Genomic DNA, 21,755 nt, shown 5'->3' with positions numbered 1-21,755 from the left:
CTTCCCACTGAGGCATGTTTACACTCAGAACAACCAGTTGTAGAGAGACACAGAAAAGAGATTAGAAAGCTAGTTTATTTTAGCGTTGCCCACCACTCACACCCTGTTAATTTAAGCATCTGTCAGCAAAGGCTGAGATTACTTTAAGGAAAATGTGAAACTCAGCTCTGCAAAACAGTAGCTATAGGAGACAGGGCCAGGAGCCAGAACACAAAATAGTGAGGCAAAGGCTAGAAATAAAGGGAAGAAACAACATGGACAGTGAGCTAAGTTTAGGAGCCAGGGGACAGCAGAAAACTAAAATGGAATGAGAGTCAGCTCCAGGCCAGCTAGTAGAAGCCAGTGATTAAGGAGAAACCAGAAGCCAAGCCAGCCAAGCTGGCAGGATGGGGTAGCAGGCAACAAGGATGACAAAAACAAGAGAAACCTTGAAGCTAGCATAGCTTTCTTCCAATGGGAGCCTTCTTGTTCTAGCAAGAACCATGGCCTCCCCTTCCAGAAAAAAGCTATCCACATACCTGGGCCTTCTTGACTCTGGTTTCTCAGAGCATGAGCAGCTACAGTTTGATTTTTCAAAGCCTCTTAAAACTATATCTGATGTTTGTGTTGAGGCTATGGTTGAGGATTTCTATTTGATACCTGAAATAGGCCTTTCTATTCAGCAATAGGGAGTAAACTTTTGAGAAATGACCATGGAGCCAAAATAAGGTATAGAAAGATACAATGTCTTTGGTCTGCTGGGTGGTTGAGGGACCTCTTGCCATTGCTATAAAAGCCTTTCCTCTTGAGGTAGAGCTGGAAGAAATGGAGAAAGCTTCCTGGAGATGAAGAATCCTTTGGCAAAGGAAATATACAAAGGAAAAGGGCCAGGACTAGAGCTGGGCGAGTAAGGCACTCACCTCAGGCAGAGTTAAAAAGGAGGCCCCAAAACACAGTAATCCTTTTTACAGGGAAGAAAGGGGACAAGAAAGCTACGTAATCAAATGTGGCTACATAAAGCTTTCTGATGAGTTCATATTTAAAAAGGAGGAGGAAACATGGGCCCGTAGCAAGTGGATAGATATTCATATGTAATATTTTATATGTATAGGATATTTAATAGGAGTGACAAAGATTAGTTTCATGAATCTTACAATGAGTCAAAGTTAGTTTTTAAAGATTCTAGGACAATATCAATGATTTAAAAAGATCTTTTCAAAAAAAGAAGAAAAAAGAAGTGATAGTCTGACAACTCCCTTCTAGGGACAAATAACTTACTATTAACACAGGAACTTAAAACTTCTCTGTCAAGGGAAAAAGAGCATAAACCTGTTGAGGGGGAATTTAAACCTAAAGTGTCTGAGGTTGTAAGAAAGCACTTCAGTGCTCTGAATTCATTCTTTCATGCTATAATTATTGAGCCCCTGCTCTGTGCCAGCCAGCTCTGCCTTCTTAGAGCTTGTAGACTAATGGAATTTAGGTGTAATGTAATTTAAAAATATATACATCACTGGGCAATGAAATAATACTCAGATGTCCCCAGCAGAATTGCTGTAGGTAAACTCAACAGAGTCATGAGTTACAGGAGATCTATGACAACACTATAGATGAGAAAATGTACCAATTTTCAAAATATAAAAGAGTCTAGAAAATACAGATTGACAATAAAATAATAATGAATCAACATTTACTGTTCACCTCTATGATTCTGTTCTAAGGCCTTTACATTCATTAACTCAATTTAATCCTCACCACAAACCCATGACGTAAGTACTATTATTTTTCCTATTTTAAATATATGTAAAGTGAGGTACAGAGAAGTTATATAATTTGCCCAAGGTGATATTATATCTAGTGAGCGATGGAGCCAGGAATTACATCCAGGCAAGCTGACTCTGAATTCTTCATTAGTAACCTCTATGTCATTATTGCCATTGAGCATGTCAGAATTCTATAATAGATTTTTTTAACATCTTTATTGGAGTATAATTGCTTTACAATGGTGTGTTAGTTTCTGCTGTATAACAAAGTGAATCAGCTATATGTATACATATATCCCCATATGCCCTCCCTCTTGCATCTCCCTCCCACCCTCCCTATCCCACACTTCTAGGGGGACACAAAACACCGAGCTGATCTCCCTGTGCAATGCAGCTGATTCCCAGTAGCTATCTATTTTACATTTGGTAGTGTATATATGTCAATGCTACTCTCTCACTTCGTCCCAACTTACCCTTCCCACTCCCCGTGTCCTTAATTCCATTCTCTATGTCTGTGTCTTTATTCCTGTCCTGCCCCTAGGTTCTTCAGAATGGATTTTTTTTATTCCACATATATGTGTTAGCCTACAGTATTTGTTTGCCTCTTTCTGACTTACTTCACTCTGTATGACGGTCTCTAAGTCCATCCAACTCACCAAAAATAACTCAATTTTGTTTCTTTCTATGGCTGAGTAATATGCCATTGTATATATGTGCCACATCTTCTTTATCCATTCATCTGTCGATGGACACTTACGTTGCTTCCATGTCCTGGCTATTGTAAATAGTGCTGCAGTGAGCATTGTACTACATGACTCTTTTTGAATTATGGTCTTCTCAGGGTATATGCCCAGTAGTGAGATAGCTGGGTCATATGGTAGTAATATTTTCAGTTTTTTAAGGAACCTCCATACTGTTCTCCATAGTGGTTGTATCAATTTACATTCCCACAAACAGTGCAAGAGGGTTGCCTTTTCTCCACACCCTCTCTAGAATTTATTGTTTGTAGATTTTTAGATGATGGCCATTCTGAATGGTGTGAGGTGATATCTCACTGTACTTTTGATTTGCATTTCTCTAATGATTAGCGATGTTGAGCATCCTTTCATATGTTTGTTGGCAATCTGTATATCTTCTTTGGAGAAATGTCTATTTAGGTCTTCTGCCCATTTTTGGATTGGGTTGTTTTTTTGATATTGAGCTGCATGAGCTGCTTGTATATTTTGGAGATTAATCCTTTGTCAGTTGCTTCATTTGTAAATATTTTCTCCCATTCTGAGGGTTGTCTTTTCATCTTTTTTATGGTTTCCTTTGCTGTGCAAAAGCTTTTAAGATTCATTAGGTCCCAGTTGTTTATTTTTATTTTTATTTCCATTTCTGTAGGACGTGGGTCAAAAAGGATCTTGCTGTGATTTATGTCATAGAGTGTTCTGCCTATGTTTTCCTCTAAGAGTTTTATAGTGTCTGCTCTTACATTTAGGTCTTTAATCCATTTAGTGTTTATTTTTGTGTATGGTGTTACAGAGTGTTCGAATTTCATTATTTTACATGTATCTGTCCAGTTTTCCCAGCACCACTTATTGAAGAGGCTGTCTTTTCTCCATTGTATATTCTTGCCTCCTTTATCAAAGATAAGGTGACCATATGTGCATGAGTTTATCTCTGGGCTTTCTATCCTGTTCCATTGATCTATATTTCTGTATTTGTGCCAGTACCATACTGTCTTGATCAGTGTAGCTTTGTAATATAGTCTGAAGCCAGGGCGCCTGATTCTTCCAGCACCGTTTTTCTTTCTCAATATTGCTTTGGCTATTCGGGGTCTTTTGTGTTTCCATACAAATTGAGAAATTTTTTGTTCCAGTTCTGTGAAAAATGCCATAGGTATTTTGATAGGGATTGAATTGAATCTGTAGATTGCTTTGGGTAGTATAATCATTTTCACAATTTCGATTCTTCCAATCCAAGAACACGGTATATCTCTCCATCTGTTTGCATCATCTTTAATTTCTTTCAGCAATGTCTTATAGTTTTCTGCATACAGGTCTTTTATCTCCTTAGGTAGCCTTATTCCTAGGTATCTTTTTTTGTTGTTGCAGTGGGAAATGAGAGTGTTTCCTTAATTTCCCTTTCAGATTTTTCTTCATTAGTGTATATGAATGCAAGAGATTACTGTGCATTTATACTGTATCCTGCTACTTTACCAAATTCATTGACTAGCTCTAGTAGTTTTCTGGTAGCATCTTTAGGATTATCTATGTATAGCATCATGTTATCTGCAAACAGTGACGGTTTTAGTTCTTCTTTTCCGATTTGGATTACTTTTATTTCTTTTTTTTTTCACTGATTGCTGTGGCTAAAACTTCCAAAACTATGTTGCATAATAGTGGTGAGAGTGGGCAACCTTGTCTTGTTCCTGATCTTTGTGGAAATGGTTTCAGTTTTTTACCATTGAGAACAATGCTGGCTGTGGGTTTGTCATATATGGCCTTTATTATGTTGAAGTAAGTTCCCTTTATGCCTACTTTTTGGAGGGTTCTTATCATAAATGGGTGTTGAATTTTCTGAAAAGCCTTTTCTGCATCTATTGAGATGATCATATGGTTTTTATCCTTCAGTTTTTTAATATTGTGTATCACATTGATTGATTTGCATATATTGAAGAATCCTTTCATTCCTGGGATGAACCCCTTTGATCATGGTGTATGTTCCCTTTAATGTGCTGTTGGATTCTGTTTGCTTGTGTTTTGTTGAGGATTTTTTTCTTGTTTCCTGAGGTAGGATTATATTGCTATAAACTTCCTTCTTAGAACTGCTTTTGCTGCATCCCAAAAGTTTTGGGTCATCGTGTTTTCATTGTCATTTTTTCCTAAGTATTTTTTGATTTCCTCTTTGATTTCTTCAGTGATCTCTTGGTTATTTAGTAGTGTATTGTTTAGCCTCCATGTGTTTGTATTTTTTACAGATTTTTTCCTGTAATTGATATCTAGTCTCATAACGTTGTGGTTGGAAAAGATACTTGATATGATTTCAACATTCTGAAATTTATCAAGGCTTGATTTGTGACCCACGATATGATGTATCCTGGAGAATGTTCCATGAGCACTTGAGAAGAAAGTGTGTTTTGTTGTTTTTGGATGTAATGTCCTATAAATATCATTTAAGTCCATCTTGTTTAATGTATCATTTAAAGCTTGTGTTTCCTTATTTATTTTCATTTTGGATGATCTGTCCATTGGTGAAAGTGGGGTGTTAAAGTCCCTCACTATAATTGTGTTACTATCGGTTTCCATTTTTAAGGCTGTTAGCATTTGCCTTATGTATTGAGGTGCTCCTATGTTTGCTACATAGGTATTTACAATTGTTATATCTTCTTGGATTAATCCCTTGATCATTATGTAGTGTCCTTCTTTCTTTCTTCTAATAGTCTTTATTTTAAAGTCTATTTTGTCTTATATGAGAATTGCTACTTCAGCTTTGTTTTGATTTGCATTTGCATGGAATAGTTTTTCCGTCCCCTCACTTTCAGACTGTATGTGTCCCTAGGGCTGAAGTGGGTGTCTTGTAGACAGCATATATTCGAGTCTTGTTTTTGTATCCATTCATCCACTCTATGTCTTTTCATTGGAGCATTTAATCCTTTTATATTTAAGATAGTTATCAATATGTATCTTCCTATTACCATTTTCTTAATTGTTTTGGTTTTGTTATTGTAGGTCTTTTCCTTCTCTTGTGTTTCCTGCCTAGAGAAGTTCCTTTAGCATTTGTTGTAAAGCTGGTTTGGTGGTGCTGAACTCTCTTAGCTTTTGCTTGTCTGTAAAGGTTTTAATTTCTCCATCGAATCTGAATGAGATCCTTGCTGGGTAGAGTAATCTTGATTGTAGGTTTTTCCCTTTCATCACTTTAAATATGTCCTGCCACTCCCTTCTGGCTTGCAGAGTTTCTGCTGAAACATCAGCTGTTAACCTTATGGGGATTCCCTTATATGTTATTTGTGTTTTTCCCTTGCTGCTTTTAATATTTTTTCTTTGTATTTAATTTTTGATAGTTTGATTAATATGTGTCTTGCCGTGTTTCTTCTTGGATTTATCCTGTATGGGACTCTATGTGCTTCCTGGACTTGATTGACTATTTCCTTTCCCATATTAGGGAAGTTTTCAACTATAATCTCTTCAAATATTTTCTCAGTCCCGTTCTTTTTCTCTTCTTCTTCTGAGACCCCTGTAATATGAAAGTTGGTGTGATAATGTTGTCCCAGAAGTCTCTGAGTCTGTCCTCAATTCTTTTCATTCTTTTTTCTTTATTCTGCTCTGCAGTCGTTATTTCTACTCTTTTATCTTCCAGGTCACTTATCCGTTCTTCTACCTCAATTATTCTGCTATTCATTCCTTCTAGAGAATTTTTAATTTCATTTATTGTGTTGTTCATCATTGTTTGTTTGCTCTTTAGTTCTTCTAGGTCTTTGTTAAACGTTTCTTGTATTTTCTCCATTCTATTTCCAAGATTTTGGATTATCTTTACTATCATAACTCTGAATTCTTTTTCAGGTAGACTGCCTATTTCCTCTTCATTTGTTTGGTCTGGTGGGTTTTTACCTTGCTCCTTCATCTGCTGTGTATTTCTCTGTCTTCTCATTTTTCTTAACTTACTGTGTTTGGGGTCTCTTTTTTGCAGGCTGCAGTTTCGTAGTTCCTGTTGTTTTTGGTGTCTGCCCTCAGTGAGTAAGGTTGGTTGAGTGGGTTGTGTAGGATTCCTGGTGGAGGGGACTGGTGCCTGTCTTCTGGTGGGTGAGACTGGATCTTGTCTTTCTGGTGGGCAGGACCACATCCGGTGGTGTGTTTTTTGGTGTCTGTGACCTTATTATGATTTTAGGAAGCCCCTCTGCTAATGAGTGGGGTTGTGTTCCTGTCTTGCTAGTTGTTTGGCATAGAGTGTCCAGCACTGTAACTTGCTGGTTTTTGAGTGGAGCTGGGTCTTAGTGTTGAGATGGAGATCTCTGTGAAAACTTTCACTTTTTTATATTACATGGGGCTGGAAGTTCTCTGGTGGGCCAGTGTCCTGAACTCAGCTCTCCCACCTCAGAGGCTCAGGCCTGACACCCAGCCCGAGCACCAAGACCCTGTCAGCCACTCGGCTCAGAAGGAAAGGGAGAAATAAAGAAGAAAGAAAGAAAGAAACAAATAGAATAAAATATAGTTATTAAAATAAAAAAGTAATATTATTTTTAAAAATTAATTAAAAAGAAGAAAGAAAGAAGAGAACAAGCAAACCAAAAAACAAATCCATTAATGGTAACAAGTGTTAAAAACTATACAAAAAAAACAAACAAACCGACAGACAGAACCCTAGGACAAATGGTAAAAGCAAAGCTATACAGACAAAAATCACACAAAGAAGCATCCACATATACACTCACAAAAAGAGAAAAAGGAAAAATATATATATACAAAAAAAGGAAGAGAGCAACCAAATCAATAAACAAATCTACCAATGATAATTAGCTCTAAATACTAACCTAAATTAAACATAAAACCAGAAACAAATTAGATGCAGAAAGCAAACCCCAAGTCTACAGTTGCTCCCAAAGTCCACCACCTCAATTTTTGGATGATTCATTGTCTATTCAGGTATTCCACAGATGCAGGGTACATGAAGGTGATTGTGGAGATTTAATCTGCTGCTTCTGAGGTTGCTGGGGTAGATTTCCCTTTCTCTTCTTTGTTTGCACAGCTCCTGGGGTTCAGCTTTGGATTTAGCCCGCCTCTGAGCATAGGTCACCTGAGGCCGTCTGTTCCCGACCCAGCCAGGACGGGGTTAAAGTAGCAGCTTATTAGGGGGCTCTGGCTCACTCAGGCCAGGGGAGGGAGGGGTACGGAATGCGGGGCAAGCCTGCTGCATCAGAGGCTGGTGTGACATGGCAACAGCCTGATATGCGCTGTGTGTTCCCCTGGGGAAGTTTTCTCTGGATCCCGGAACCTGGCAGTGGCAGGCTGCCCAGGCTCCCTGGAGGGGAAGTGTGGATAGTGACCTGTGCTTGCACACAGGCTTCTTGGTGGCTACAGCAGCAGCCTTAGCGTTTTATGCCCCTCTCTGGTGTCCGAGCTGATAACCGTGGCTCGTGCCCATCTCTGGAGCTGGTTTAGGTGGTGCTCTGAATCCCCTCCTCTTGCTCACCCCGAAACAATGTTCCCTTGCATCTTAGGCAGTTCCAGACTTTTTCCCAGACTCTCTCCTGGGTAGTTGTGGAGCACCAGCCCCCTTCAGGCTGTGTTCATGCAGCCAACCACAGTCCTCTCTCTTGGGTCTGACCTCCAAAGCCCGAGCCTCAGCTCCCAGCCCCCACCCACCCTGGGGGGCGAGCAGACAAGCCTCTCATGCTAGTAAGTGCTGGTCGGCAGTGATCCTCTGTGTGGGAATTTCTCCACTTTGCCCTCTGCTCCCCTGTTGCTGCACTCTCCTCCATGGCTCTGAAGCTTCCCCCCCCCCCACCTCCCATCTCAGCCAGTGAAATGACTTCCTAGTGTGTGGAAACTTTTCCTCCTTCAAGCTCCTTCCCAGAGGTGCAGGTCCCATCCCTATTCTTTTTTATCTGTTTTTTCTTTTTTCTTTTGCCCTACCCAGGTACCTTAGGAGTTCCTTGCCTTTTGGGAAGTCTGAGGTCTCTTGCCAGCATTCAGTAGGTGTTCTGTAGGAGTTGTTCCACATGTAGATGTATTTTTTATGTATTTGTGGGAAGGAAGGTGATCTCCACGTCTTACTCCTCTGCCATCTTGACGGTCCCTCCTATAATAGATTATTAAAGAGTTGTGAACATTTAAAAGGAGGTACAGTGACAGGGACTCTCCATTGGTTTCCTAAGAGCAGGTCATGTTGCATAAAATCCATCTTCTATCTTGCCAGTAACTAGACTATTTGATGAGAGGGTTGCACTAGACAGAGGATATCAGGATTTCAGCCTGGCACTTCAGATTTTCCCACAGTTTCCTTGCAGATAGGTGCAATGTGGAGTGGTAGAAAAAGCATAAAATTTATGGTCAGACAATTTTGTGCTCATTAGTTCCAGTACTCACTAACTACATGATTTCAAGCAAATGACTTCACTTTCTCCACCTTCACTTTATCATCTGTAAAATGAAGATAATAACTACTCTACAGGATTGTTGTGAAGATTAAATGAAGTCAATGCATGTAAAATGCCTGATAGAGGGCCTGACACCTAGTGGGTACTTGTTAATCTTAGTCTTCTCCCACCCCAATAAAGAACTAAGCAGCCTTGTAAGATAGCAAGGTCTCTGTCACTAGATGTACCCCCAAATGTGCTAGATGGTTTCCTGCCAGAAATAGTATAAGAGAGATTGATAGACCCATCTGATCCCTGAGATCATTTGGCCCAGTTACTAAGTTCTCATCCAGTCTTAAGATTCTCTTAATTCCCAACAAGTTAAGCAAAAACTTCCCCATTTTGCACATTGGAAGTCGGGATTGCATGCACCAATTAGAACAGCTTGAAGAACTTGTAGCTTGTTTCAGAGTGTGCATGTATGTGTGTGAATATATATATGAAGATACTTTTTTTTTAAGATATTCGCCATGTATTTCTTCTTTAGGTCTTTTTTTTAAATTTATTTTTATATTTATTTTTGGCTGTGTTGGGTCTTTGTTTCTGTGCGAGGGCTTTCTCTAGTTGTGGCAAGTGGGGGTCACTCTTCATCGCGGTGCGCAGGCCTCTCACCATCGCGGCCTCTCCCGTTGCAGAGCACAGGCTCCAGACGCGCAGGCTCAGTAGTTGTGGCTCACGGGCCCAGTTGCTCCGTGGCATGTGGGATCTTCCCAGACCAGGGCTCGAACCCATATCCCCTGCATTGGCAGGCAGATTCTCAACCACTGCACCACCAGGGAAGCCCTGAAGATACTTTTTAAGTGGCCATTATAGTAGGTGTGAAATGACACCAGTGGCTTCTAATTATGTGATCCCTTCTTTAATTTTTGCTGCTTCCCTCTTTGCTTGTCACTTTTCTTTTGAAAAATCTGATAAGACTCTTTTTTCTCTTTCTTCTTGTCCTTTATCGTGTCCATAACGTCTCTGCTCCCCTGCATCTTATTGCCCTGCTATTTTGGTTAATAATGTATTTTGTTATTTTCCTCCTGCGATGATTATATTGAAAATTACTTTGTTGCTTTGGGGAATTTATCTCTTTTTTCATTTCTTCCCTTTCACTTTTTACTGGGGAGGAGAGGAGAGCCCCTCTTACCTCTCTTCAATCAATCATCTGCCAATATTCCTACAACCCTGCAGTTGCCCCTAACAGCCTTTTCCCCATTTATCATCAATTGTGCCAGTCTGGACATGCTCTGTTGTCCCCTGTGTCATAACTGCTCAGTATTTATGTCACTTTCACCATATTCTGGGAGAATCAGAACTAAACAGAGTATAAAGATGCTGGAGAGAGGATTTCTTCTATTCATGGAACTTTCTGCATTTGGACCATTTCTTCGTGCACTAAAGGGCCAGACTTGGAGAATGAGCCATTCGGGACAACTCAGGAATGCACCAGTAGCATCAGAGACGGAATAGACAGAAAGAAGATTTCTGCTTTAAAACCAGGGGGTTTAAAACCAGAACACCTGAGTCCTAGACTCTACTGTCTCTTACTAATTTGTCTAACCTTGGGCCAGTTCTTTAACTCCTTATTTTTATCAGTGTCAAATCAGGCTGATGACAGAATTCATCTCCGGAGGCTTTGAGGAGAATCACCTGAAGTAGTGGGAAGCAGTAAAGTATAATGTCAAGAGCATGGGTTCTAGGGCCAGACAAGAGGCCACCAATTTCCGTTTTCCCATCAGTTGTGTGACCTTGAACAAATTCTCTGTGCCTTTTATTATCCCCTCATTTGCAAAATGGGAACCATAATAGTATCTACATGGAAGGGAGGTTGTGAGGGGTAAATGAGACAATACAGTTGCAGTGCCTGGCACACAGTAAATGCTTAACAAATATTAGCCATTGATTACTGTATATGCAGTGTTACTAATCATTCATTCAGCACATTTTTATTGGGAGGCAGTATACACAGTGGTTAAAACAAGCACAGATTTTTAGAGCCAGATAGCCTAGTCTCAAAGCCCAGCAGTGCCATAAATGGTAGCTTTTATTCCACGGCAAGTTTCTTAACTGCTCTATGTCCACAGTTCCTCGTAAAATGGGGTTATACCAGTACCTAACTTGTAGGATTGTTGTGAGGATGATTTAAGTTAATAAATGCAAAGTGTAGTTGGCAAGGGATGAACACATAAAGAAAACGTCATACACACACACACACACAATGTAATATTATTCAGCATTAAAAACTAAGGAAAGGGGCTTCCCTGGTGGTGCAGTGTTTGAGAATCTGCCTGCCAATGCAGGGGACACAGGTTCAAGCCCTGGTCTGGGAAGATCCCACATGCCGCGGAGCAACTAGGCCCGTGAGCCACAATTACTGAGCCTGCGCGTCTGGAGCCTGTGCTCCGCAACAAGAGAGGCCGTGATAATGAGAGGCCTGCGCACCGTGATGAAGAGTGGCCCCCACTTGCCGCAACTAGAGAAAGCCCTCGCACAGAAACGAAGACCCAACACAGCCATAAATAAATAAATAAATAAATAAATAAATAAATAAACCCAAAAGTTAAAAAAAAAAACAAAAAAAAACTTCTTAAAAAAAAAAAAACTAAGGAAAGCCTGCCATATCCAACAACATGGATGAACCTGGAGGACACTATGCTAAGTAAAATAAGACAGAGAAAGACAAATACCATATAATCTTACTTATATATGGAATCTAAAACAGGCCAACTCATAAAGGTAGAGAGTAGAATGGTGGTTGCCAGGGGCTCATGGGGGTGGGAGAAATGGGGAGATGTTGATCAAAGGGTAAGAACTTTCAGTTATGTAGGACAAATAACTTCTGGAGAGCTAATGTACAAATGGTGACTATAGTTAGCAACACTGTATTGTATAATTGAAATTTGCTAAGAAAATAGATCTGAAGTGTTCTCATCACAAAAAAAAGGTAACTATGTGAGATGATGGATATGTTAATTAGCTTGATTGTGGTGATCATTTCATAATGCATACATATATCAAAACATCACATATTACTCCTTAAATATATACAATTTTGTCAATTATACCTCAGTAAAGCTGGGGGAAATGCAAAGCATTTAGAATAGTGTCTGGAGCATAATGTATGTTGGTTAAGTGTTCACTGTTGCCATTGTTGTTGTTATTATTTTGTTATTATTAAGTATGTACTGTAGATGCTGGAATACAATAATTATAAAGACAAATCCAGTCCCAGCACCATGTGCCTTCCCTAGTACCTGAGATAAAACCAGATTGTCAGGCTAGGTGTGAGTAGCCAGGGCCCCCTCTAAAGAGCTAGGGAGAACCTTACTGACAAGCAAGTGAGGCAGGCTGCAATCCTGAAGAGTTGCATTCTCCAGATTGTAGCATCTGTCATTTGTACAAAATGTCCTGCAGTGTTTTATTAAACCCCATGAATACCCAGTGATGCCAAATTCAAACAACTCCCAGCTGTTTCAGTCATGTAATGTGAGGGACGGGGGTGGGCTCCTTTCTGGGGCTATGGCTAGGGCCAGGCCCAGGGCCAGAGTGCTTGGCTGCAGACTGCCAGGGCCCTACTAGAGAAGCACTAGCTCCCTTAATCTCCTCCAACTTGGATGAGTGGAAAGGAAAAGGAGGAAGGCTGCCATCCTATTAGAAACAATCCCATTTAGGCAGAGAACTTGTGATGACCCAAATAGCATCTGTGGTGAGCACCTATTCACCATGTCCCTTTGAAAGCACTCAGACCACCATTAACAATTGGCATGTGGGCATTCTGGTCCCAATAGTACCACAGGCAACTAGGGCTCAGGAGGGCTTTGCCCCCTTGTTATGTGTAGAAGCTGAGCAGAAAAGCCTCTGAGGCTTTATCAGCTGTCCTTCCCTGGATAACTCCTAAGTGAGGAAAGACCAAGGAAGGCTCAGTGCTGGGCACAGCCTGAATGGACAGACAAAATTAAAAGCTGTAAAACACAACTAATGCAAATTCACTAGTGTGGTAACTGAGTGCCAATTGTATAAGGGTCTTCATAGTCAGTGCTAGCATTCAGAAAAGGAAAACCATAGTAACTTGAGCTGGATGGTGCAATCAGGGAAGGCTGCTTTGAGGAAGAAGAATGTATGACTTTGATCTTGAAGGCTGGAAGGATTGGAATAGGAGACTTCTTTGGGGGCAGGGAGGGGATATTAGTGTGAACCTAAGTATAGATCTGTGATTTTGGTGAGTGAGTGGCAAACAGTATTTGCCACCCACCACTACCACCACCCCTACCCTGAAAGGGTATATGGAATTTCCAGAGACAGTGGGGTAGCTATGAAAATTTTAAAATATTCAGAATTACTTTTGCTTTGTTTTCTTTTCAGTCACAATATTTAACTTATTTTGAAAGTTTAAATGAACTAAAGGAGGCAGTGGGATTTTTAGATTTATCAAAAGGAGTTTTAAAGAGCTATGAAACACTGATCTAGAAGAAAGAAAGCTCAGCACCATGTTTATCAGACAAGGCTGGCCTCATGACCTGGAAACTGCATGTTTAGATTTGAGCTTTACAATTTTACAAGGTGAGAATGACTCTCCCAGTTTTATAGTTGAGGAAATCTAGGCTCAGTGAGGTTAATTCATTTGCCCAGTACAACACAGCTAGTAGGTTAAGCAGCTAGGATTCAAACTCAGAACTTTAGGCTCTAACTCATGTTATTTACGCCATTCCATGCTGCTTGGTGGCCTTAGCTACCCTTTCTGGTTAGATTTTCTGAACAGTGGGTCATTCTTAATCGTTCCTATCACATTCCTACACTTGGTTTTATGACTAATCTGATGCCTGAAAACTCACATTCAACGCTCTGGGGAGCCAGAAAGAGCAGGCAAAGGGAGAATTTTAATGACACATCCCTCTAGCCCTGCTCCCATGCCACAAAGACAGAATTCTCTCTCTTTCCTTATTATCGATAAATACCTAAAGAAACAATAGGAGGTTCAGTTGATGCTTTTAATTTAGCTCCAAGATCATATACATTCTTTCCATTTTTGGAAACTAGTAAAGATTTTGAAGGCTAACAATGATTATGACATACCAACTCAGAGGGAAAGGAAGCTGCAGGCTGAAGTTAGGAATAGAGGGAGGTTGAGCCTGCCCATGTTCAAGCCAGGTGGACACCCACCTATTAGCTGTGTGGTCCAGGTCTGTGTGTATTTGTATCATGTATTGTAAGGCAGGTTTCAAGACTTTACAAGATCAAAGTAGATTACATTGATCCATTCTCCTCAGCTTGTTCTGCTTTTGTAGTTAGATTAGCCTGACAGGGCCTACTTTTTATGCATATGTTTCACAAAGTGTTCCTGGGGACTATGGAAGTCAGTGCATGGGCGCCACCACATCCTTTTGGCAAGACTGAGCTTGTCCACTTTGAGCATGGTGAAAGGAATCCAGGCTCTGAAACAAGCTTGGAGCTACGTTGTCCCACTCCATACAGCAGACTTATCTCTCTCCTATAAACTTGATGCCAAGGTTACCCAACAGATCAGAACCCATCTGTACTCGAAAGCCTATTTATATGCATAATCACTATGGAAGGAAAAAGAACACCATGACTGTTATTTTTTGCAAAGCAATTTATCAACACCTGTATTTCCCAGCCTGGGGCTTTGAGATTGATAGAGCTATGCTGGGAATCCTTAAAGACAGCCTTCCCCAGCCCTACAGAAAAGCCCAGTTTACCATGCAGTGTGAAGAGTTAGGACTGGGAATGTGAGTGGCCAAAGGCAAATCCTTTGCAGGTAGCCTGCAGCTGTGAACTGTGAGGCATGTCAGACAATTCAGTAAAAAGGGAATAGTTTAACCAGACCATGTAATGGTAATAAAAATTAATGAACATTTCTGACTCTATCAGATAGTCTAGAAGGCCAAATATAAGCAGAGAGGAGGGAGAGTTGGCCAGAAAGGGCCCCTGCTACTAGTAGAAGACATCTGTCAGAGCAGGGCTCACTGGGGCCCTCCTTAGACAGACTCAGCCACATCACATGCAGCAGTAGGTGTGCTCTCAAGGGAAACTGAGGGCAGTGCTGAGAGGGCGAGGGGCTGAAAGACCATTGTGAGACAGTTACTTATCAAACCTTACATTCCACAGACCCACAGGTCATTTCATCCACCCCTCTGTTTTTCTTTTTTTAACTTATGAAATTCTTGATATTCAAAAAGATATAAAAACAATATAATGAGCACTTACTATCCAACTTAAGAAATAAATCATTACAAACAGTCTTTCTCCTCTCCCTCTTTTCTTCCCTTCCTTTCCCTTCTTTCTCACTTGTCCCCATTCTCCTCTCTGTACTCTCTTGAATTTGGCATGTATCGTTGTATATTTTTACATAATTATTGTACATATGTATGTATCCCTAAATATTAGATGGCATTATTTTGTATGTTTTTAAACCTTATATAAATGGAATAGATATAGATGAGATAAAACTATATAGAAAAGAAACCAGGGGAATGATGAGCATGTGATTCAATATGGAGGTTGCCTTGGCGTCGTAGCTTTTGGAATGAGCAGTGGGTTCACCAAAACTTAATACATCATTAAAAGTAAGTAAGTAAGTAAATAAATAGAGAAATAAGAGCACTATGCATTGAGTAATGATGAGTGTCTCATGGACTGAGAATTGGGATTCAATTCTGTGTACCCAAGAACAAAACAAAACTCATAACAGATAGGCAATATACTATTTGTATCCAACTACAACTTTTATTTTTCTCACAGAATAAGATTTGTGAGATTCATCCATGTCAATATATGAAGCTCTTTATTCACTTTCCCCCCATTTCTCCTGCTAGACTAGGCCTTCTCCAAAACTCCCCAGAGTGCTAAATGTTCAACCTTCCCTAAGTAATCTTTCCTGGCCAGCAGCCTGTGGCCACCTAGCTACTATTATCACTCATCTCCCCTCTGATATGCAAGTCTCATTGGCTTGCTTGGATTCCTGAATATACTGCAGGCAACCAACCAGTTCATTTCATACTTCTGGAAGGCTTGCAAATATTTTGGAAGAGGAAAAGCCCTTGCTAACTGTGCTTGTGTGGCTTACTGCTTCCTACTTCCCATCAGCAGTCTTGCAAACACATACATGGATTGAGGCTGAAGTCTGAGACAAAGTCTATGGATGTAGGCCAGAGGCTTTCTCTAAGAGCATCTAGTTAACCAACTATTAGTGTCATACACTAAGCTAACCTGCCCAAATTTAGACCAAACCACCCCTCATTGATACTCCAGAACAATGGCAATGTTAGCATCCTGCTACGCCCATGTGCCAAGTCTCCTGGTACCCACTCTCCACATATCTTCAACAAAAAGCCTTCTCTTTCTTCCTACCTAGGACCTGATCCGGAGAGACATCCTGTACTACAAAGGCCGCATTGATATGGATAAATATGAGGTAGTTGACATTGAAGATGGCAGAGATGATGACTTTAATGTCAGCATGAAAAATGCCTTCAAGCTTCATAACAAGGAAACTGAGGAGATACACCTATTCTTTGCCAAGAAGTTGGAGGAGAAGATACGCTGGCTCAGGGCTTTCAGAGAAGAGAGGAAAATGGTACAGGAAGATGAAAAAATCGGTAAGTGACCTGAGAGGAGAAAGAAGAATATGGCTATGAAGAACACAGTGAGTTAAATTCGTTTTCATTTTTTCAGAGGCAAAGAGAAGATTTTTGTTGCAAACTAACCTAATCCACTTTGGTGATCCCCTATTATTAGGTTATTTTTGGTAGATACCAATAGTTTCTATTAGTCAGGGTTAAGTGATAGAGGTTGGTCTCCCCTACATTCTCATTACTAGATAAGATTATTACACTGAAATAAAACCTCAGGCTCGATTATCCCAAACATACAAAAATTTATTAGCAAACAAACACAAAAGCAGTCATAAGCCTGTTCTGTAATTTCAATGAAGTCCCAACTCTGTCCTTAGATACATAACAGCATCTTCTGTAAAAAGGTTAGGTTAGTCGAGGCAGATTTGGTAACATATAGGATTCAGCTAAGTTCCTAGTCAGAGTCTAGTGACAAAATCCTCTGACAAGGGCCAAAATATAGTACCCATTTTCAATCTTAAACTTCAGGCTTCCTTCTGAAGTGTATGTATAGGCTATAGGGTTCACTGGATTCTTATACCCAGTTCTTGTGAGGGCTAAAATGCCTGTAAGACTTTTGTGGCCAGGGCACATCTTGCACGGCATTCTTTTTTTATCAGTAAAAATTCATTTTTAACATGTATTATGCTAATTAGGCCTCCTGCATTAAGGTGACTGAACTGCTCCTCTTGAGTGTATATTCCTGATTAGGGCATTTTAGATGTTAACTAAATGCCCCTAGAGTATAGATTAAAATTAATGTGCATGTATATATCATGTACTCTTTATGAAAGTATTTTAAAGTAAATTATAGAAAATATAACAGGGTCTAAAACCATGACCACTTGCACGATTTAGAATCATACTAAACTATACTCTTTGGCTTGAAATAAGTTGTTTTCCTTTCCAAAGGGAATATAGCTGGTAGAGATACTTTTTATGCTGCTTTCCAACTGTGGGATTTAGGCTTTAGCTTTGTGGTTTACAAAGTACTATCTGGTCTCTTACTCATGGTCCTGCCTTTCTGGCATAAAAATACCAAACAGCCAGGCTCTGAAATTTCATGAGAAGACACAAGAGTTTCTGTTTTTGACTCACTTATAAGGGAGGAGAATTATACCTTAAAACATCTGTATGTTCAAGTTGGTAGAAACTGCCTCTAGAAAAATGGGCCTACCATTTGAGTCCTGGTGCAAATGTATTCTCCTATCTGAAGTGTTAGCAATGGAAATGGTCCAGAGGAAAGGAAGGATAATCAGAAAGACACTGCTTAGTCTTCTCAGGTTTAGGGTAGAGTGCATATTGATAATTCACTTTAAGTCCCATTGGTGTCAATTTGTGTTCAGCCTATGGGCACTGCTTTGGGACATAATGTGGAATCATTACAGAAATGGTACTGGCTGCTTCTCCCAATGGCAGGCGCCAGCAACCTCTGACCCTGCCTAGGTTGTTAGTGCTATTAGAGGAATTGCCTTAGTGTGCTTTTTGCAAACCCTAGATCAACTTGAAGATTCATACCATTCTCTCTGGTTCCCACACAATAGAAGAGCTTCCAGAAGTTACTTCCTGACAGCTTATGTTCATCTTTTTAAAAATATTAAGGTTTTTGGTCAGATTATAACAGTAAATCATTTTCATTGTAAGCAATTTTGGGGAAAGAAACAAAAAATACAAGAAAAAAACTAAAAATCACACATGAACATACTACCCAGAGATAACTTTTGTAAACATTTTGATATATTTCCTTCCCATCTTTTTTTTTTCTATGTGTCTTAAAAATAAATAAATAAATAAAAACTAGGGTGGCTGAATCTTTATATCTGTCTCCTTCAACTTCTGCCACTTCTTGATGGATAGATATAATTTTATGTCCTTATTTTTCACTAAAAATTATATCATTAGTATTTCTCTAAATCATTTACTATTTTAATCATTATTTTTTATGGCTGTCATATGGATTTACCATAATTTTTATGTTTTTTATTTTTTAATTATAAAATAAATGCATGGTCATAATAACTGTTTAAACACATATGGAAATGTAATAAAGTTTAGCATTCTTTTCCCTTCTCTGTTGCTCCTAAGCTGTGTGAGATAATCAGTATTAGTCCGGTGTGCCTCTTTCTGTACTAATCTTAAGCTCATATAAACATATATACACATAAGACTTTATTTTTATTTAGAAAAATTATATTATACTATACATATTACTCTGTAACTTGCTTTTTCAAACATAATTTATCATAAGTAACTCTCCAGTTGAAGAATACAGAATCTAATATAACTCCTTGTATCAGTCAGGGTTCAACAAGAGAAGCATAACCAATAGGAGATGTATTACTTTTAAGAGATTTATCATAAGGAATTGCCTTATGTGATTGTGAAGCCTGGCTAAGCAACTCCAGGCAGTCAGGAATCAAAGGTCATGGGCAGGCTTGAACTCATGGGCATAGGCCAAAGCTGTCATCTATAGGGCTTGTAAGTCTGAAGCTGTGAGGCAAAATTTCTTCTCTTGGGGGAGACCTCAGCCTTTCTTGTTTTTTTTTAAGTGGCAAAAACACTTACCATGAGCTCTATACTTTTCACAGATTTTTAAGGGCACAATATAGTAATGTTAGTCATAGGCTCATTGTTGTAAACAAGTCTCTAGGACTTATTCATATCTTGTGTAAATGGAATTTTATAGCTATAGAGAAGCAGCTCCCCATTTTTCCCTCCTTCCAGCCTCTAGAATCACCATTCTGCTCTCTGTATCTATGAGTTTGACTAGTTTAGATACCTCATATTCATACAAATACAAGATTTGTCCTTCTGTGACTGCATTATTTTAATTAGCAAATGTCCTCCAGATTCATGCATGTTGTCACATATGGCAGAATTCCCTTCCTTTTTAGGGCTGAATAATATTCCAGTGTGTGTGTGTGTGTGTGTGTGTGTGTGTGTGTGTGTGTGTATACAAAAATACATACCACATTTTCTTTATCCCTTTATCCATCCTCAGACATTTAGATTGTTTCCATATCATGGCTATTGGGAATAATGCTGCAATGAAGCTAAGAGTACTGATATCTCTTCAAGATCCTGATTTCAGTTATTTTGGATATATACCAAGAAGTGGGATTACTGGATCATATGTTAGTTCTATTTTTAATTTTATGAGGAACCTCCATAATGTTTTCCATAATGACTAAATCATTTTAATTCCCAACAGTTTACTGTGGTTCCAGTTTCTCTACATTCCTGCCAATACTTATTATCTTTTGTTTCTTTGATAATAGCTCTCTAAACAGGAGTGAAGTGATATTTTATTATGGTTTAGATTTGCATTTCCCTGATGATTAGTGATGTCCTTTTATATACCTGTTGGCCATTTATATGACTTCTTTGAGGACATGTCTATGCAAGTCCTTTGCCCATTATTTTTAATCAAGTTATTTGTTTTTTTGCTATTGAGTATAGAAGTTTCTTATATATTTTGGAAATTAACCCCTTATCAGATATATGGTTTGCAAATATTTTCTCCCATTCCATAGATTGCCTTTTTAATCTGTTGTTTCTTTCCTTTGCTGTGCTGAAACATTTTAGTTTGATGTAGTCCTATTTGTCTACTTCTGCTTTGTTGCCTATGCTTTTGGTATCATATCCAAGACATCATTGTCAAGACCAATGTCAAGAAGATTTTTCCCTCTTTTCTTCTAGGAGCTTTACAGTTTCAAGTCATACATTTAAGTCTTCAGTCCACTTTGCATGGATTTTCATGTATGGTGTAAGGTAGAAGTTCAATTTCATTCCTTTGCATGTGGATATGCAGTTTTCACAGAACCATTTGTTGAGGAAACTGTCTTTTCCCCATTGTGTACTCTTGGCAGCCTTGCCAAAGATATGTTGACTGTATATGTGTGGGTTTCTTCTGGGCTCTCTCTCCTGTTCGATTGGTCTATATGTCTGTCTTTATGCCAGTACCATACTGTTTTAATTACTGTAGCTTCATAGTGTATTTTGAAACAGGAATTGTGATGCCTCCAGCTTTGTTCTTCTCCCTCAAGATTGCTTTAGCTATTATGGGTCTTTTCTGTTTCCACATGAATTCTAGGATTGATTTTTCTATTTCTGTAAAAATGCTATTGGGGTTTTGATTGGATTGCACTGAATCTGTAGATGACTTTGGGTTTGAATGGGCATTTAACAACATTAAGCCTTCCACTACAAGAAAAGTAAACTGCAGGCCAATATCCCTAACGAAATACATGGGAAAATCCTCAATAAAACACTAGTAAACAAAATTCAACAGTACAATAAAAGGAGCATACACCATGACCAAGTGGGATTTATCCCTGGGATACAAGGATTGTTCAACATATGTAAATCAATTAATGTGATACACCACACTAACAAAATAAAGGAAAAAAATCACACAATCATCTTTATAGATGCAGAAAAATCATTTGACAAAATTCAACACCCTTTTATGATAAAAACTATAAAGGTATAGAAGGAATTTACCTCAACATAATAAAGGCCATGTATGGAAGGCTCACAGCTAACATAATAGTTAAGGGGGGAAAGCTGAAAGCTTTTTCTCTAAGATCAGGAACAAGAAGGATGCCCACTTTCAACACTTCTAGTCAACATAGTAGTGGAAGTCCTAGCCAGAGCAATTAGGCTTAATTAATTAATTAATGCCTCCAAATCAGGAAGGAAGAAGTAAAATTATTCCTGTTTGCAGATGACATCATCTTATGTATAGAAAACCCTAAAGACTCCACAAAAAGCTCTTACATCTAATAAATGAATTCAGTAAATTAGTAGGATACAAAGTCAACACCAAAAAAAGTTGTGTTTCTATACACTAACAACAAACTCTCTGAAAAAGAAATTAAGCAAACAATCCCGTTTACAGTTGCATCAGAAAGAATACAATACTTAGGAATAAACTTAACCAAGGAGGTAAAAGACTGGTACACAGAAAACTACAAAATATTGCTGAAAGAAATTAAAGAAGACACAAATAAACAGAAAGACATTCTGTGTTCATGGAACAGAAGACAACGTTGATAAAATATCCATTTTACTGAAAGCCATCTATAGACTCAATGTGATCCTATGACATTTTTTACAGAAACAGAAAAAAAGGACAACCCTGAAATTCATGGGGATCCACAATACACCCATAAGAAAGAAGAACAAAGCTGGAGGCATCACAATTCCTGATTCTAAATATATTACAAAGCTACAGTAATTAAAACAGTATGGTGCTGGCATAAAGACAGACATATAGACCAA

General features: G+C 39.0%; 1 protein-coding gene across 11 annotated transcripts in view; it reads left to right on the top strand.

Moving 5' to 3' along the window:
- The window catches only part of ARHGEF9 (Cdc42 guanine nucleotide exchange factor 9), a 230,413-nt gene that overhangs the window by 188,000 nt on the left and 20,658 nt on the right, over positions 1 to 21,755 (top strand). For all 11 annotated transcript variants that reach the window (XM_057538869.1, XM_057538863.1, XM_057538870.1 and 8 more), the window contains one exon: positions 16,214 to 16,457. In XM_057538869.1, the coding sequence (XP_057394852.1) occupies positions 16,214 to 16,457 (244 nt within the window). The remainder of the gene's footprint in view (positions 1 to 16,213; positions 16,458 to 21,755) is intronic.

Source organism: Balaenoptera acutorostrata, chromosome X (assembly GCF_949987535.1).
Source record: "Balaenoptera acutorostrata chromosome X, mBalAcu1.1, whole genome shotgun sequence".
Taxonomy (NCBI): Eukaryota; Metazoa; Chordata; class Mammalia; order Artiodactyla; family Balaenopteridae; genus Balaenoptera; species Balaenoptera acutorostrata.
This window is presented reverse-complemented; position numbering and strand designations above follow the sequence as displayed.